The sequence below is a fragment of the Oryx dammah genome, unplaced genomic scaffold (genome assembly GCF_014754425.2).
Source record: "Oryx dammah isolate SB20612 unplaced genomic scaffold, SCBI_Odam_1.1 HiC_scaffold_21, whole genome shotgun sequence".
In the NCBI taxonomy this organism is placed as follows: Eukaryota; Metazoa; Chordata; class Mammalia; order Artiodactyla; family Bovidae; genus Oryx; species Oryx dammah.
The window spans coordinates 48,545,261-48,564,586 of NW_024070205.1; the positions used below are offsets into that span (position 1 = coordinate 48,545,261).

At 44.5% G+C, this 19,326-nt stretch overlaps 1 protein-coding gene across 1 annotated transcript in view; it reads left to right on the top strand.

Annotated features, from left to right (window-relative positions):
- The window catches only part of KIF26B (kinesin family member 26B), a 516,667-nt gene that overhangs the window by 193,208 nt on the left and 304,133 nt on the right, over positions 1 to 19,326 (top strand). Inside the window, exon 3 of the mRNA XM_040263613.1 lies at positions 3,498 to 4,034. Within this exon, the coding sequence (XP_040119547.1) occupies positions 3,498 to 4,034 (537 nt within the window). The remainder of the gene's footprint in view (positions 1 to 3,497; positions 4,035 to 19,326) is intronic.

Sequence of the window (19,326 nt, forward strand, 5' to 3'; positions counted from 1 at the left end):
CCCATTCCCTCTCTGGGTCCAGGTTTCTTCTGGTGCGAGCTGAACCGGAGGGCACTCGCCTAGTCCATCTCCTGGGGCCACAACAGTCCTTTCCTGTCCATGTCAGGAGAACTCAGCATGTGTGAGCCTTCCATGATTCTGGAGGCTTCTTTTCTCCCTGTTTATTCCTACTCTCCCAGAAAGCAGTATTCCCTTTATGCCATCACTTACAGAAGACTCTGTCTGTTGGTCTTTCCTCTTTGAAGTTTTGAGGTGCACTAAAATATTTACAGTATGTAGACCAGCACTTGAAAGGGATTTTTGTTTCCCTAAGACATATCTTTTGACTTACTGAGGCCTTTTGATGCTAAGAACTCACTTAAGGTTTCAGATCAAGGGTGGCTTAATTTTGGGAATACCTCTTGACATCCGTCAGCAATGGCAGACTCATTAAACCACCCATCCCGCTTTCCTCTGGATGAGGCAGCGGTGGGCGCTGGCCTTTGCCACTCCCTGGATGTCAGGGGCCATCCTAGCTGTGGGCTCAGCTGCAGTGCTCCTGATGGGTTTGTCAGTGCCTTGGAAGCTGGGAGGGGAGTGCTGGGCTCCATGTGCCTGAGTGTGTGCTGGTTGGTCCCAGGCTAGAGGGGGCAGCAAGGGGACTGGCACTGGGTAGTCCAGGAGCCAAGAGGGTTCCTTGGAGTCTGAACTCAGAGAGGACAGAAACCAAGATCCTCAGCCTGCTGCACAGCCAACCTGTATTGTTTGTTCCATGTGGGAAGTCAAGCAGCAAACAGCAGCAGGCTAAGTGAGGAAGGTACTTCAAGGGAGAGTGTGAAAACCAAGAAAGAAGAGAGAAAATGAGTCCTCAGCATTAGGCAGTTTTTGTGGAGGGGATGTGTCTTTTCTACTCCAGCTGCAGATGTCAGAGTCAAATCCAGATTCTACAGGAATCTAAAATCAACTGTGATGTGTGGATGGGGCTGGTCTTATAACTCCCTTTTTCCTATGATGCTACTTCAGGTGATGGGTTAACAAAAATATTCTAAGTAAGCAATTAATTTGAGCTTTCTTGAAACCAAATAGTTTGGTGCCTTGAAAGCATAAGCCATGGGGAGCAGATTGCTTTTGAATGCCAGTCTCTGATTTCTCACCCTGCCTCTAATTAGGTAGTAGACGTGGGAATTAAAAAATGACTTATGAAACAACCACAGGATAAAATAACACGTGGTCATTTTAAAAAATCACATTTTCAAATGACATGTATTGACAAGGAAAAATGTTCAGTATGTAATATTATGTGAAAAGCAAGAAACTGTATTTTGACACATATGGGGGCCCAAATATTTCCTTTTGATTAAATGAACATTTCATAGGTGAAGGTGGTGAAAACCTTATGTCTGTGCAAAATTCTGAGTCCATTGATGAAGATGGCTGTTTGGCTCTTGCAGTGGAAAATCGTGGACTAGAGGTCAACTAGTCTGGGTATAGTCCAAGCTTTTAACCCTTTAGGGGGCTTAGTTTTCTTGTTTGGAAACTGGGGTGATGGTCTTCTCTAGAATGGTCCCTAGGGATCCTTTTGGGCCCCACATGTGCTGAGTTTTGGTCAGGGACTCTGGACAAAGCAGCTGAGAAGGGGCACCACAAATAGGTCTCATATGGTTTGCCTCACTTCATCAGTCAGACTTGGTCAACCTTGACCTCCTATTGTTTCTCATCATTTTCTATGACCGTCTTGAGTTTCTACCCCTCTGAGCCACTCCTCACTGCTGCTGTGTAAAGAGACCTCTTGATTTATTAATCAATTAATCAGTGCATGCTGAGGAGCTGTTCAGGGTAGTTAAACAGGGAAAACAAAATGCTGGAGCCCGTAATCAAGATGGATCATAATGAAGAGTGACCCTCCCATCGCTGATCTCCCTGCCCACCCTGGCTGCCCCACGCTGCCCCCGTCACCCCCAGCTCATCAAATCCCACTCAGCCCTGATGGGGTTTCCACTCCATGAAAGATACCACGGATTTCAGAAGGGAAGATTTTCTTCTAATGTCCTCAGGAAAATACACGTTGAGATAAGCCTCATGAGTTACTTGCAGCAGTCATGGAATCTCAAAAGTTCAACCAGGCCCCCAAACAGCACAGGAGCTCTGTCCATTTCTGCAGACATTGTATCCTACAGTGTGCCTACTGTATCCCCATTTCCCTATACAGAGTCATGGAGCAGGAAGAACCCTACGGCAAAGATAGGCCATGGCCTTGAGCGACAGATGAGAGGTTCAGAGAGGCTCTGTAAGTTGTCCAAGGTCACACAGCTAATGAGTAGCAGAACTGGAACTAGAATCCAAGTATTTTGATAACCGGTTAACACACCTGGTGCTTGTTTCTCTGTGCAGTCCTGCTTTCCCACAAAAATTACAGCAAAGTAAATGAAGAGAGGAGCTTCCCAAGTGGTGCTAGTGGTAAAGAACCTGCCTGCCAATGTAGGAGCTGTAAGAGAGACTCAGGTTTGATCCCTGGGTTGGAAGATCCCCTGGAGGAAGGTATGGCAACCCACTCCAGTTTTCTTGCCTGGAGAATCTCATGGACAGAGGAGCCTGGTGGGCTATAGTCCATAGGGTTGCAAAGAGTTGGACATGACTGAAGTGACTTAGCATACACGCACACACACAAATGAAAGAAATTATCTGCATTAAATTCATTTTCTGGTTTCTTTTACATATATGCTTCTGAGCAAAAGAGTTTTTAATAGTTTTAGATGAAGTTTCTGGGGAAAAGTATCTTGGACTGTTTATGAAGGAGATATTTTTCTTCTGATGGTTCAGAATGTCAGCTACGTGGGTGTGGGCATGGCCAGCCTGCTGGGGGCCAACAGTAAACATGGAGGCTCTGGAGGGGTCTGTTGGACTGCTGGAGAGGCTGTATCTCTGGGCCAGAATCTGTTTAGTTGTTTTTTTTTTTCCAGTGGAACTTAGCAAACGATGCTAATGAGGCCAGGGTTTTCTTGGAATAGAATCTCTGTTCTGGGTCACAAGTAGCACCTCCATCCACTACCAAGTTTTCATAGTTCATGGGTTTGGGCACAGAGCATCAGTCCAGAGTGGCTGCACTCACCCTCACCAGGCCCGGACACCCATTTGTGTCTACTTCACCCATTTGTGAACACCTTGAGAGCATCCAGGTATGCCTATATAGCTACCGTGGACACAAGGGCAAAAGTCTGGGATGCTCTTATTTGACTAGCCTGGTAAGGAGGATGCTTAGAAATATATATATATATATATATATATATAATTCCTTAACGTCTCCACTGTAAAATATTACATTTGTCAGATGTGTTTGTCAACCAGAGGCTCGTCTGCCAATCTGACTGCTCATTTCTGCTGGATGTCAATCAAACAATCCAACTTCTTGGATATATGAAGGGCTTAACTCATAAACTAGACATCTGAATTGCACTTACCAGCCTTGATTTATAGGCTCTCTGTTTTTTTGTTTGTTTGTTTGTTTATGTGTTCTCCAGGATCCTGCTTTCTCAGCTGTGATTCACGACAAGCTCCAGGTCCCCAATACCATCCGGAAGGCATGGAATGACAGGGACAACCGCTGTGACATTTGTGCCACCCACTTGAACCAGCTGAAGCAGGAGGCCGTTCAGATGGTGCTGACCCTGGAACAGGCGGCTGGCAGCGAGCACTTTGATGGCTCCCCCGGCTCCCCGCCACCCCTCTCCAACGTCCCCACTCTGGTGGGGTCCCGGCACGTGGCGGGGCTCCAGCAGCCCAGGGATTGGGCTTTTGTGCCCGCCTCCTATGCCCCCTCCAGCTACACAGCCTTCGTCACCAATAAGCATAGCAGCAAACCCAACAGCCTCGGGGTCAGCAATGGGGCGGAGAAGAAGAGTGGGTCTCCAACCCACCAGGCCAAGGTCAGTCTCCAGATGGCCACCAGTCCCAGCAACGGGAATATCCTCAGCTCAGTGGCCATCCAGGCGCACCAGTACCTGGACGGCACCTGGTCCCTGTCGAGAACCAACGGGGTCACCCTGTATCCCTACCAGGTAAGTAGCCTCTGAGTAAAAAAGGGCAGGGTTGGCTACAGTCAAAGCAAAGAAGTGGGTAGCACTTTCTTTCTCTACTTTGTCCCTCTGGGAACTCCCCAGTGCAGAGCCTAGTGTTTCCATGTAGCCCTGCTGAATGATGCTAAATAAAATGTCTCTGTTTAATCCAGGGACCAGTGATCCAAGATGGCGCTCTGTTTCCATTGTCTATACCATTCTCAAAAGAGAGGGAGATTCTCTTCTTAATTTCTCCCACCTTGACCGACCATAACCCTTTTCTATTTGCATCTCACTTTAAATACTGTGGGATTAGGTTACCAAACATGTGTTCCCCTTTTCTTATTTTCTCTTTTCTGTTATTTAAATTAGCACACACTCTCAAGTTTCCCTATAGAAATAACAGAGCAGATCTTAAGTCTGCCAAGGAATCTAAAAAAGTTTTCTTAATGTTTCTTGGGTGAGTTTTCTGCTGGAGGAGGGTTGGGTTTACCACATGTGCTCTCTGTGTCTGCTGCGTCACTCATGGTGGGAAGCAGCAGAAAGTGTTGATGTTGAGTGTACTAGTTGGGGTAGATAATTGGTGCAACAGTTGGTCTCAAGTTATTTCTCACTTGTGTCGGGGTTGTATGGGGTGTTTGGTGGGTAGTCTTCCCCTATGACATAGGGTCCTAGGCTCCTCCGTCTATCGATAGCATGTCAGCATTTTCCAGCGGTCTGAGTCTTCCACGAGATCTTGTACAACCAGCCAGGAACTGGAGAGAGAGAGAGAGGGTGGAGGATCTCCCAGGAAGAGGTGGAGGGCCCAGCCTGGAGGGGGTGAGATTTCAGTCTCCTGGTCCCATCTTCCCTCAGGGGAGTCTGAGAAAGCCAATCTACCCCTGTGTCCAGGAGAAAAAAGAAACAAGTTGAGTGAATGCATAATGTAGTTTTTCTTTCATGGGATAGAGGTACAGGGAAACATAAAATGAGTTGAATGCAGCTGATAAAATTCCTGGTGACTTTTCTACAGTGTAAAAGGGAGTATAGATTGTTTCTCTTGATATCTTGAAAGAAAGTGGGGAGCGTGGATCTTAATCTTGAGAAGTTAGTAATCTTGGACGGCTAAGCTTTTCGTTTACCTGATGATGCTTTTTAGTTTACAAAATATAGAGCACACATCATTTTATTTAATCCCCCCCCTCGCCCCCCGGCCCCATACACCTGTGAGGTCAGCAAGACAGATGTTGGATCTTTCTCTTACAGATGGGGAAACAGGATGCTTAAAGAAATGGAATATTTACCTGTGGCCAAACAGCTGGTGCCAGAGTAGTACCAGGTCTTCCCTGCCCAGGAGAATGGCTTTCCCTGCCCTGGCTGCTTCCAACTTTCTGAGCTTACCCCAGAACACTTATCTCAACATCTTTTCCAGCTATGGTTTCTTTTAAGACATGGTACACCAAAAAAAAGGCCTCCTATTTTGACCTGTGGGGGCCTGCCTGCCACTTCACTTTTGGACAGAATTTTCTGGGTTGTGGATAAAAATATAATGAGAAACCAGTGGCACCCTGGGTGGGACTTCATAGTCTAATGCTTGAATATAACCATCTAGGGCAGGAACAGAATAACTTCTTTCCATTATTGAATAATATGCTTGTGTTTTTTTTTTTTGGTTTGTAATTTAAAAATAGTTTTAGAAATTATAAAAAGTGATACAAGTCTGTTGTAAAATAAAATTTTAAAAACATGAAAAAGTTTAAGACAGATTTTAAAAAGAAACAACGCCCAGAAATAGAAATTCACAGCATTTGGGTATATTTCCTCCCAGGATTTTATACGCATGCAGTTTCTAAAATTGTGATAATGTTCAGTTCTGTGATTTGCTTTTTGCTTAATATACTTCATGGTATTTTCCCACCATTATATATTTTTCTAAAATAGGATCTTTAATGGTAGCCTAATATTCTGTTATATAAATACTACCCATATATGAATATGTCCTGATTTATATAACTGAGCATCAGTAGGTTTTTACTACTATAAATAAAATGCTCTGGTGCACATCCTTCTACCCAGGTCATATTTTCAACACATCCTGGGTTGTGCTAGCCACACACTCACTCATGTTACACAGACAACTCACATTTCACCTTCCAGGGCCCCAGAGCACTTGTAACATGTATCAGGCGCTAGTTAGAAGATTCAGCTGCTGCACAGTGCTGATGAGTGAGGACAGAAGAACTTGGAACTAGAGCTTTCGTATAAAAAATCCAGAGTGTGGGGAAAGTCTGTGTAGGGGGTGGGGGGCTGAATAGACTGCTTAAAAGGAAGGTTGAGGATTACTGGTACATTTAAAATAAAATATGCAACAATTCTTTCTGCTCTTCCTTCCCCATGCTCCACCTCAGAGGAAAAAGAATTTCCTGTACAATAACAAGTGTCTCTAAGCTCTCCCAAGTGCCAGACACTATGCTGTGTGTTGGCTGGGGCTCCTGCCATGGGCTGGAAACCCAGGCTCCTGTCCTGTGGTCCTTAGTGGGGAAGGCAGGGGAACTATGAGTTATAATCCAGGGAGGTGCTTGCAAGTATAGACAGATGCCCAGTGTGCTCTGAGAGCCTGCAGAAGGGCTTGAAGTCCAGCCCATGGGGCAAGAGTGTGTTGATGTGGCCAAAGGCAGGCACAAAGGTGATTCACGCAGCTACCAACTTGAGATCATCCTGGATACATTCAATTGCTTCTTTCCAACTCAGAACAGACTAATTTCTGCATTTCCCCTGAGCAGTAGTTAAAGGGATCAGAGGAAATCTCTCTGGGATAAAGAGATTTGGTGCCTGGTGAACCAATGTCCCCGTGTTGTGACTACGTTATCCTCATGCCCCGGGGTGGGGTCTCTGGGTCTGGCTAGACTACATGGCTCCTCTTATGGACATCTCCCTGCAGTAAATATTCTGCAGTTCACAGTCTAGCCAGCTTGCCAGAGATGGTTGACTGCTCTGAAAGCTGACCTCACTTTTCCTGCTCACCCTTACTCCCACTTCCCTCTCCACAGAGCAGATGGTCCTCTGGCTTAGTGCCAAAGCCGTTCTCTGGGCAGAGAAGTATCTATCTAGACTTTGTTGCTGCCGAGGGCGCTGTTCCACACCAGCAAACCTGGAGCCTGTAGAAGCAAGGGAGAAGAGGACACTGTTCTGCCATTTAAGTACAGGGGGATGACAAGAATGAGGACGGGCTTTGCAGCAGTGAGCAGAGTAAAACCTCTGTATGGGAGAGAGAAGTGTCCCTCAAGTCCCTCACGTTCCCTGTTTCCCACAGCACTGTGTGTGTGTGAAAGTGAAAAAGTGAAACTGTTAGTTGCTCAGTTATGTCCAACTCCATGGGCTGTAGCCCGCCAAGCTCCTCTGTCCATGGGATTCTCCAGGCCAGAATACTGGAGTGGGTTGCCATTCTCTTCTCCAGGGGATCTTCCCAACCATCTTCCCATTTCATAGGATTGTTTAATCCTATGAGTCCCCAGGGACGCAGTCTTCAAAGGCTGCAGTAGGAAGATTTCTTGATTCTCTTTTGCTAGATCCTTCATGTTTCTCGATTACCTCCAGAAAGAGTGGGAACCTATAAGCACTGCAGATAAATAAGAATCTATCCAGACAGGTAAGAAAAATAGTAATTTAGGAAGCACTGAGATTGTATTGAAAAATGACGAACAAACTGCAGATAATTTTTTTCATTAAATATCATAGCAAGTTGATTTCACAGAAGTTGATAAGGTGGACTGTTTAAAAGAAAGATGTTCTTTGATTAACTTACAGACATTTAACACAGTCAGTGCAATGCTCTAGAACTTTCATTTTATCACATGAGTTTTAGCTTTGAGAAAACATGTCTGGATTAATTTCTTATAGTTCACCACAGATTAATTATATACCTCTTTTGAATGGCAACTGCTTTTCCCCAATTTACATTTATTACAGGAAATGCAGGAAAGAATTTACACATAATACTCTAATCACAGAATGTTCGCGTTAGAATCCACTTCTGTAGGAAAGTAATTGCCTTTTGCACCATGGTGGGAGATTTAAAGATGGTTCTGCCTAGTTCAAGAGCATGGCTCCACCGACTGTTGAATCTTGTTTTAGTAGCTTAATATTTTGGTCTCTTTCCTTATGAATGAAATCCCTACCTTGCAAGAGAACAATTTTTTAAAAAGTATGAACATATTTTATAAACTATAACACAGGGATCCCAATATCAGCTGTCTAGAAACCAAGGCCGAGAGATTTGAAGTTTCTTTTGGGTAGAGTTTCCTGATTCTGTTTGATGTCTTTTGTTTCTTGAGAACATAGATTTATTTATTCTCGTGTCTCTGACAGCAACTAACATATATAAAAAAAGGGCTACTCATTAGAGAAAGTTCCAGTCTCAAAGATACACTAAAGTTGTTTCTCCTGACTGGCCTTAAATTTAGGAAAAAATTCCAGGGTAGAAGGCCTATCCAGACCTCAAGGTTTTGGGTGGAAACCACCAGTTAATTGGCTCCAAGCTAATCTTTAACATGAAGTATCTTAATGATAGTCAGTAAATCCTTAGGTGCAATGAAAGTAGTCCAGGTGGTTTTTTGATGTCACACTCAAAATAGGGACATTTGAAAGGGTTGAAGAGTTTTATTTTATGGGACTTTGATAAATTGAAGTTGTCAAGAAAATTCAGGAATATGTTAAATTAATACATAAGTGATAAATCCATGATGAATCCTTAACGTGATGAGGTATTCAGTGTGCATTCCTTGATTTGAGGATATGTGTTTGATAAAAGTTACCCTGCTTTCTCAAAAAACATCCATTAGAGTCAATGTTAGGAATAATTCCAGACTAAACTCTGGCTGAAGTCTCATATCTTTAGGAGTTAACTGTATATAGTAAGCAGAGGCCTGGGCTTCCCTGGTGTCTCAGATGGTAAAGGATCTGCCAGCAATGCAGGAAACCCAGGTTCAATACCTGGGTCTGGAAGATCCCCTGGAGAAGGAAATGGCAACCCTTTCCAGTATTCTTGCAGAGGCACTATTGGACTTTGTAATTGGAGATACAGGCAAGAGCGAGGCAATAGTAGCACCAACCTGAAAGCAGCTCCAAGCTTGCTCAACTGTGGGATCTTGGCAGTATCCAGGCCTTGGTCTTCTGAAGTCAGAAGCGCTGGGAAGACTTGGTGCTGATCCTTTTATTGAGGACTTCCAGGTGCCCTTGGAAGAGGAGGGTGGACTCTGAGGCTCACTCGTGTTCCAGTGCTCAGAGGCTTTGACTGTGATGAATCCATGGAACCCAGAAGCACATGGAGAGTAGAGCTGTTGCCTTGGGAGATGAGGTACACACATGTTCTTTCCTCATTGAGCCACTTTTCACAAAGGAGTAGGGCAGGTGTTTGCTGTGTGTCAGTAGTGGAGGATTTCCATTCATGTTTGCAGCCCTGCAGAGTCAGACGCCTGTTCCTGAAATACACAAAATGCCTTTCTTGGGCCAGCCCTAGTGCCATTTTGCTGCTGCTCTGTCCAGGCAGGCCAATAACATAAAGTGTTGCAATTTGATAAATTATGACATCAGCAAGATCATTCGACATCATGAGTTTTTGTTTTCTACTGTTTATAGATGGTCAAAAGAGTATTATTTATCTTTATGCATTTTGACAAACCTGGGCACAAGAAACAGGGTCAGTTTGTATCTTCTGTCATGGACAGAGCATTTCTCAAGAATATGGTGCTCAGGGTGAAATTCTGAAAGAGTCAGCACTTCTTATAACCATGGGCTGAAGGGAACACTTACACTTCATCAATAAATTTCAAAAATATTTTTTACTTAGTCATTTACTTCGGAGAAGGCAATGGCACCCCACTCCAGTGCTCTTGCCTGGAAAATCCCGTGGATGGAGGAGCCTGGTAGGCTGTGGTCCATGGGGTCTCGAAGAGTCGGACACGACTGAGCGACTTCACTTTCACTTTTCATTTTTATGCATTGGAGAAGGAAATGGCAACCCACTCCAGTGTTCTTGCCTGGAGATTCCCAGGGACAGGGGAGCCTGATGGGCTGCCGTCTGTGGGGTTGCACAGAGTCGAACACGACTGAAGCGACTCAGCAGCAGCAGCAGCCATTTACTTGGGTGGTAGGCTGAATTAGTGTGTGTGCTAAGTCACTTTGGTCATGTCCGACCCTTTGCAGTCCTATGGACCGTAGCCTTCCAGGCTTCTCTGTTCATGGGATACTGCAGGAAAGAGTACTGGAATGGGTTGCCATGCCCTCCTCCAGGGGATCTTCCCGGCCCAGGGATTGAACCCTTGTCTCTTATATCTCCTGCATTGCCTCACAGGTTCTTTACCACCAGTGTTATCAGGGAAGCCCAGGAGGCTAGAAGAGGACCTTCAAAGATGTTCATGTCCTTATCCCTGAAACCTATGGATATGCTACCTTACAAAATAAAAGAGGTTCTGCAGATACAATAAAGTTAAGGATCTTAAGATGGGGAGATCATCCTGGATTATCTGGGTGATTCCAATGTAATCATAAGGGTCCTTGTAAAAGGGAGACAGGAGGAACGGAGTCAGAAAGAGAAGATGTAAGGATGGAAGCAGAGGTCAGAAGAGTGAAGGTGCAACTTCGCTGGCTTTGAAGATGGAGGAAGGGATCACAAGCCAAGCAGTGCAAGCAACTTCTAAAAAGCTGGAAAAATCAAGGAATCAGATTCTCCCTAGAGTCTGTAGAAAGAAGCAGCTCATCTAGCCCATTTTAGATGTCTGACACCCTGGACTTGATGGAGTAAAGAATGGATGTGCGTGCTGCTTTATGCTGCTAAATGTTCAGTAATTTGCTTCAGGAATAGGAAATTAATATACCTGGTAAGCACTGGGTAGCTGTGAAGCTTGGTAGGAGAAGTTAATGAGGTATACGGACTAAGGAGTTGCTGTGGAAACCTGCAGGATGGCCAAGAACATGGGCTTTTCATCCCACACAACAAACTACATTACCCGGTGGATCAGACAGTGCATTAGCAAGTCAGATTATTTCATTTGGGTGCCTCCACAGAATGAGAGGTTACTCATACTGCGCGGTTGGTTTTCAATTGTCTCAGATTTCCCTATTGTTACAGCATCATAATAACAAGCACGCCACAGCCCTCTCCATCAGCAGCTAGTAATTACCATTATGTAAGTATCTCATACTGTTGAAACTGCAGAAAACATTGCAAGCTGGGGAGTGGGAGGGTGAGGAGAGACTTGGCAGGAATCTCTGTAGCAGGAAGCCCATCTTCTCTGTCGTGTCTGCTGTCTTGATTGGAGGGGTTTCGCAGAACTTCCCCGGGATTCAGTCCTTTGTCATCTGCTGTTTTGAGGGTTCACATGAATGTGGAAGCACCTTGCCAGCTGGAGAGCAGAAGTTGTTAGTTGCTATCCTTTTCTTTTAATTCGGTAGACAGAAGACAACCATCGGAGATTTTGGAGCAGGAAAATGGAAAGATTTCCTTGTTGACAGCAGGAGTTCTCAACTAGAATCACTTGGGGGCTTTAAAGAAAAATACCGGTGCCTAAGCCACAGTCCAGACCAATGAAATCAGAATATCTCAGGTGGGACCCAGGCTTTGGTTTGAACTGCCAGGGCAAAGAACCCCAGCTTTAAAGAACCGTTTATCTGACAGCAGTGTAATAAGTCGGAGAAGGTGATGGCACCCCACTCCAGTACTCTTGCCTGGAAAATCCCATGGACGGAGGAGCCTGGTAGGCTGCGGTCCATGGGGTCGCTAAGAGTCAGACATGACTGAGCGTCTTCACTTTCACTTTCACTTTCACTTTCATGCATTGGAGAAGGAAATGGCAACCCACTCCAGTGTTCTTGCCTAGAGAATCCCAGGGACGGGGGAGCCTGGTGGGCTGCCGTCTCTGGGGTTGCACAGAGTCGGACACGACTGAAGCGACTTAGCAGCAGCAGTGTAATAAGTATAGGGAAGAGAACGATGCAGATAGATAGACAGACAGATAGATAGATGATGGTATATTCTGTTCCCTAGGGCTGTCATAGTAAAATGACTACAAACTAAGTGGCTTAAAATAACAAAAATCTATTGTCTCATGATTCTGTCTGGAGACTTGAAGCCCACAATCAAGGTGTGTTGGCAGGGCCATGCTTCCTATGAAGAGTCTGTGGGAGAATTCTTCCTTATCTCTTCCAGCAAGCATTTTTTGGCTTCTGGTCGTGTCACTCCAGTCTCTGCCTCTGTCTTCACATGGCTTTCTCCTCCATCTGTCACTTTCCTCTTATTATAAGGACACTGGTCGTTGAATTTGGGACCTGCTTTAATCCAGTATGATGTCATCTCAACCCTTAACTAATTACATCTGCAAAGATGCTGTGTCCAGGTAAGGGCACATGCTGAGGCTCAGAGTGGACATGAATTTGGGGTCACTGTTCCTCTGACTACAGATAGATAGATGCCAGCCAGATGGGTGCAAGATGACGGTAGCATTGAGGAGGTGAGCAACCCATGCTTGTTCCTGCTGATCCCACTTCTGAGAAACGGGGAGGTGCAGATGTTCACAGCTGGTCAGCAGTGGCACATTCTTGTTCTGTCCTGTGGATAGAGAAGATTGAAGGGAAGGGGGAAAGATACAAAGGGCAAAATAAAGAAAGCAGGGGAGAAGGTCATATCCATACACCCTTGTACAGCTGGAGAATACTTCAAGTCAGATGAAATGAAAAAATATTCACATGTGTTTCTTTGTAGAATAACAACTTCCTCTTCTGAACTTATGCATATAATACTGTTCTATGCTTTTATACACACATACCGTTATATGTGCTTTTACAGCCATTGGTATACACGTAAACAGTACTTTCTGGAGTGCTCCCTGGGGTATGTCAGCTTATGCTGAGGACCTACCTAATTGACCAGTGCAGGAAGCTTCCGTTCCTTTCCTACTGACCAAGCTGATCGCTGGGGTTAGGTTGGTGGAATGGTTCTTGTTTTTTTTTTTTTTCTTCAGCAATAGTTCTAGGGTCCAGAAAGAGGCTAAAAATAGTGTGTAGGTGCTGTGCTACTTAAAAGCATTTCTTATTCTCCCCCCTGGGTCCTTTGGGTGGGCGGGAGGTGAGAAGCAGTGGGAATGTGGCCCACCCTCTTGTCCAGCTCCCCCAGGCCAGGCTGGGGTGGAGGGCAGAGCTGGGGATGGCTGCGCAAGGGAGGTGAAGTCCTAACAGAGAGAGGATTTCCTGGATGGGGACCCCCCTTTTCACAGTTACCTTTGTTTTAGAGAGCATCTCATCTCCTCTCCCATTTGGGCCATCCTCCCAGCCCTGGTTTGCTTGAGCAAAACACTGGCTTTCTTTGTAGAGCTGAGGAAGGGAACTCAGGAACACCCACCGTCCACAGGTCCACAGTGAACAATGGCTGCTGCTTTTTAAAAATGACAAAGTAAACAGATTCTGGGGAGGGGGAGTCTGAGACTGCTACTCATCAGTGATTTAATCCAAGTCTCAAATGATGAGGGACTAGATGCTGGGTCAGCTAGATTTGCTGTTCATGCACCGGAAATAAAAGTCCAGCTTCCTTGCTTACAGTGTGACCTCGAGCAGGCTTCTTACTGTTACGTGTCTGTATTTTTTCCTCTGCGAAGTGGCCAGTTGCAGCGCTGTTGTTGTGACTATACAAAATGGTGTATGTTGAGCACTCAGCATCATGTCTGACACAGGGTGAGACCTCGGTGAAGGGACCGGAAATTTGAGGGCCATCTTACCCTCAGTCAACTCAGGTTCCCCAGACTCAAGACTACATGGAATCAGGGTCCTCTTTTCCAATGGAAAAGCCAGTAGTGGATGAAAAAACAAGACCCAAACTGTAAAATGATATCAAGCTCATGAGATAAATGTCACCCAGCTCAGACAATGTCAGCCACCTCCACCTATGATCAGAAACCAGCTTTCCGTATGTGCACCACATCTTACAAGAGAAAGTCACATTCTAAACAGATTGATCTCATCCCACCATTAGTGAGTAAATTGATAAAATATTGAAAGGCTCTTAGACCCATCTTTCTCCATTTTTGAAGACCTTTTTTAAAAAAGGAGGAGGGGTGACAGTGTATAAACATGAATAATTTAAAATTCTACAGAATAGTGGAGCGATGGCATTTGAAATAATCCGAAAGAGTAAAATCTCATTATTCTGAAGTTAATTTGAAATATGAGGTTATTCAGTCCTGATTCATGACTCCTGTTGCACGAGCATTTTGAAATAGTCCTCAGGTCGCTCGTTCTTGCTTTCCTTAGTTTACACGTCTAATAAAATGTAATATTCTAGCTTTCTTATTATCTGCTTGTATCTTCATTTGTCAAATATGTCTTTCTTCTTAAATTGTTACATAATTTGGAATCTTCAATAACTTGGGGATTTCAGGTCTGCTCCTTGCCTACCCCACCCCAGGCACACACCTAATTAATTTTAAATTGAGATTTTACTATGCTAACAGTCTTTAGCGTGACAAATTAGCATGCCTCTATCTTATAGAGGTATTCGTGAACATTAGTTAATGAGTCATATATTTCATATGCCTAAGTCACTCCCAGGGAGTAATTTAGGTGTTTGGGAAGCTTATTAGTCACCATTTTTAGGACCCTGAAGATCACTTAGTACACCGCTGCTGCGTCAGTGGCCACAAAGAGTTAACATACTCTTTCAGTAGCTTATCTGAGTGCCCTGGAAGGACTGAGATTCTGGGGAGAAAAAAGGTACCATGTGAAAAGCAAGCATAGCAGCAGACCTGTCTTATACTCAAGGCTGTGACCAGGAGTTTTCTAATTCCATCACACATCTGAGCCAGTCTAACTTGCTAAATCACTTTAGCAAGCCTGGTTTCCCTTGGTCCCTGTGGCTCTGGCGGTGAGTATCTGTATCAGTGGAAAGATTGAACCCATTAACCTGTTCTTGACAGGCTGCCTTTTTGTTAAAGCAAACAGTCCCTAGAGACCCCAGTGGAAGCAAGATGGGAAGGCTGCCCTTGTGAGTTACAGATGATACACCAAGGCCCAGAAATGTCAAGTGACTCACCCAAGGTCACACAGCAGCTTGAACATGCCAGAGCTGAGAGTCAAAGAGCTTCCTGTGTCCTGGCCTTTTCCATGCCCTCTGTCCCTCGGGGGAAGGGACCAACTCCTCAGATTGGTCCAACATTCCCCATCTTGGGGAGGGCCACCCACAGCAGCTCACTCTGTTAACATATCTTTGTGGGCAGTTCTGGGTCACTTGGACTTGCAAGTCCACGTGCAAATTGTATTCCTCTGTGATCTGTGTAAAAACGAATGCCCTACATCACATCTTCTCACTGGGAGGTGGGGAGACCAGCGGGGACAAAGCTTGAGACAAAGCTGGGCCAAAAATCAACAGAAAAGGCTGTGGAGGCAATGCTGCCATCTAGTGAGACCAGTTTCAGCTCCTCTGAGAGACAGCCTGAACAGGCCTAATACTGGGACTCTTATGAATTATACTGATTTCCTAAGATTAATAAATGGCAACAGGGCCCTTTCCTTGTTAATAGTGTGGTCTTTACTGAACAGAGTAAGTAGATGTTTAAATTCTCTGTCCTAACAGATATGCTTGCTTACTTTTTTTATTACTTATTCATTTATTTTTGCCTGTGCTGGGTCTTAGTGCTTTGTGTGGGCTTTCTCTAGTTGTGGTGAAAGGAGGCTACCCTTCATTGCAGTGCTCGGGTTTGTCACTGCAGCGGCTTCTCTTGTTTTTGGATCACATGCTCTAGGCACATGGCCTCAGTAGTTGCAGCTGGTGTGCTCTAGAACACGGGCTTAGTAGCTGTGGCACATAGGTTTAATTGCTTTGTGGCATGTGGGATCTTCCCAGACCAGGGATCAAACCTGTGACCCCTGCATTGGCCAGCAGATTCTTAACCACTGGACCATCAGGAAAGTCCCCTAACACGTATGCTTTAGAAAGGACTCTGTTGGCTGAGATCTCCAGTGAAGGTGGAACTCGGTTTGGGGTAGTGGATGGGGCACCCAGGTCTGCCTGTAAAGTCTGACTCACCTGCTTATGAGCTAAGGGACATTTTGCCACACAAAGTATCAATATTTGCTTTTATATCTCTCTCCTAAGATTATTTTAAAGATTAGATTCACTTATTCTGAATTTGTTGTTTGTTCTAAGCACTAGATAATGAAATTTTACACACAGACACACACACACACACTCTTGCAAAATGAGATCCCATACTGAGAGATTCTATAAAATCGACCTACACTGACTACTCCTAGAGAATGACTCGCTGCCTTCCTGCAGCCTAACAACACACTTAAAGGCGAGGTAGATATACCTGGGGGCTTCTCTGTTGACTCAGATGGTAAAGAATCTGCTTGTAACCTAGGTGACCCAGGTTCAATCCCTGGGTTGGGAAGATCCCCTGGAGAAGGGCATGGCTGCCCACTCCAGTATTCTTGCCTGGAGAATTCCATGGACAGAAGAGCCTGTCAGGTTGCAGTCCATGGGGTTGCAAAGGGTTGGACATGACTGAGCGACTAAAACACACTCACACACACGCTCACACACATACACAGAACCTGGAACAACACACATAAGCCTGGAAAAAAGTGATGGAATTGGTGAATTCAGAAGTCTGAGGCAGTCCTGTATCTGAGGTCAGTTTCCAGCTGTCAGAGCATGACAATTATCTTGAACATGGCTATTTCGCAGGGCTCACTCTGTAGCTTCAGGATGCATCAGAACCTATTTCAGCTAAGATTGTGTATTGGAGTTTTTGTTGACGACAGTTGTTTTGTTTTCCTCTAAGGACAGATTATATTTTCCATCTAAATAGGTTTTTTGATAGAATGCTTCAATGGTGTAGGTGCTTTGAGGGATTAATCGCTCCTTTTCATTAGGTGGCTCATTCCCTCCAGACACTTCAAAATCCAGTGCTGAGTCATAGTTTATAAAACTGGCCATTTAGCAGCAGCAACCATGCTGTTGAGCCCTTAGGAGGTAAGAGAGGGACAGAGAGCAGAGGAATGAAAATTCTTGTTCACACATAATAAGTAGAAAAGATGAGGGTAGCTGGTGCTTTGTGGGAAAAATGAGGAGCAGGAGGCTCTGGGCTCTAACAAGGGTAGTTTGGAAGCTTTACTATTTTAGAAAAAGGGCTCCAGATCCATTTATTATTGAGGAAGAGATACACTGATTTGTTGTTGAGCGTGTGGCTGGATGGCTAAAATGGGCCAAAAGTGTTTCAGCCATCGAAATGGCTTTTGCTTTGGGAAAGGTGGAGATGGTAGAGTGCAAAGAACCACAAGTCTTAATTCCATCCCCACTTCTACCACTTACTTCATTAAAAAAAATCTTTTGGCTGTGACACATAGCCTGTGGGATCTTAGTTCCCCAGCCAGGAATTGAACCCTGCAGTTGGACTTCCCTGATGGCTCAGATGGTAAAGAATCTGCCTGCAATGTAGGAGACCCAGGCTTGATCCCTGAGTCTGGAAAATCCCCTGGAGAACGGAATGGCAGCCCACTCCAGTATTCTTGCCTGGAGAATTCCATGGACAGAGGAGCCTGGTGGGTTACAGTCCATGGGATCATGGGGTCGTGAAGAGTCGGGCACAGTTGATCGATTAACATTTTCACTTTCCCCTGCTATTGGTAGTGCGGAGTTTTAACCACTGATCACCCGGGAAGTCTTCCCACTACTTCATGACTGTGGGCGATTTCTCTATTTGCAAAGAGGAAACTGGAGCTCCCCCTGCCCACCATTCTGCTCTCAGCTTTGTCAGTCTATGAACAGACAGCTGAGCTTTTAACATTTTGTATTCTCCTACTGGGGTGCTCAGCCATTTCTAGTATGATTTCTCTCCAAAGTTACCAAGTTCATTGTCCCTCAACTTGACAGCTGTGTGTGCATATCAATGATCTAGAGTCTCATAGTAGTAAGAATAATAGTTACAGCTAACACGTGCTGAGTTCTCACCACATGCCAGGTACTGTGCTTGCTGCTTTGTGTGTTTTCACTCAAGCTTCGCAACAGTCCTCTGAAGTAAGGAGATCATTATGCCCATTTTAAAGATGAGGAAACTGAGGTACAAATTAATGTGAATAGACACTACCTGTATGGAGGAAGCCCACATTTCTGAATGCTGAAAAATTTAGTCAACAAGTATTTTATTCAGTGTGTAGTTATTTGTTGAAATAATTTTGGTAAATTGCATTTCTATAAGTTCATAATAACAAGTTTTATATTAATAATAAACTTGAGGGAATTCTGGTTTTTTTTTTCTGACTTTAATATTAAGCAAGTTCTTTTCTGATGATTCTCCTTATTTAGTTACTAATCCCCAGTCTTCATTCTCCTTACCTTGCCCATGTGTCCCTTCTCTCTTTTTCCTTCTTCCATTTTTATTTTAAATCACACAATCATCCTCTTGAGAGTTCTAAGACTTAATTATATAGGTTATAAATTATTCGTACGTTTCCCCTCATTCTACCCCATAATCTCATTTTATTATGGTTTATTTGCATCTCTGAGAATGGTGGCAAAGGAAATAAAAGGACTTGCAATGAAAATCGGTCAATTCTAAATCACTTGTTAGCAATTCACAGAAAATATTTGTCAGAAAAGGTAATGGAAACTAAAATACAGTAATTAAAAAGGACGTCACGAATTTAAAAATCACAAACATTTCAACCTCTTGAGAGTAGTTGCTAACTTCTAACTATATAATAGGCTCAGTGGTAAATGGCATAATGCAGCATTTGAGGTGAATGGGTATAAATGTATTAATTATAGTAACTATTCATTAAATGTTTTATAAGTATGTATTTTCCTGGGTGCATGAGGAGTGGGAGGAACTAATTCTTGCGGAGCCCAAGTCTTCTGGCTCTGGTTCCATGTCTTCTCCACGGTACCATTCTGTCTTGTCAATACATAGACATGAAAAGCAGCGGCACTATGTTATAATCACGTACATTTATTCATCCGTTCAGCAAACATTTTTAGAAATAATATTTATTTCTATTTTTATTTTGGGGTGTGCTGGGTCCTCACTGTTGTGTGGGCTGTTCTCTAGTTGTGGTGAGCAGGGGCTGTCCTCTAGTTGCTGTGAGCTGGGGCTGTCCTGTAGTTGCGGTGGGCAGGGGCTGTCCTGTAGTTGCGGTGAGCAGGGGCTGTCCTCTAGTTGCGGTGGGCAGGGGCTGTCCTGTAGTTGCGGTGAGCAGGGGCTGTTCTCTAGTTGCTGTGAGCTGGGGCTGTTCTCTAGTTGCGGTAGGCAGGGGCTGTTCTCTAGTTGCG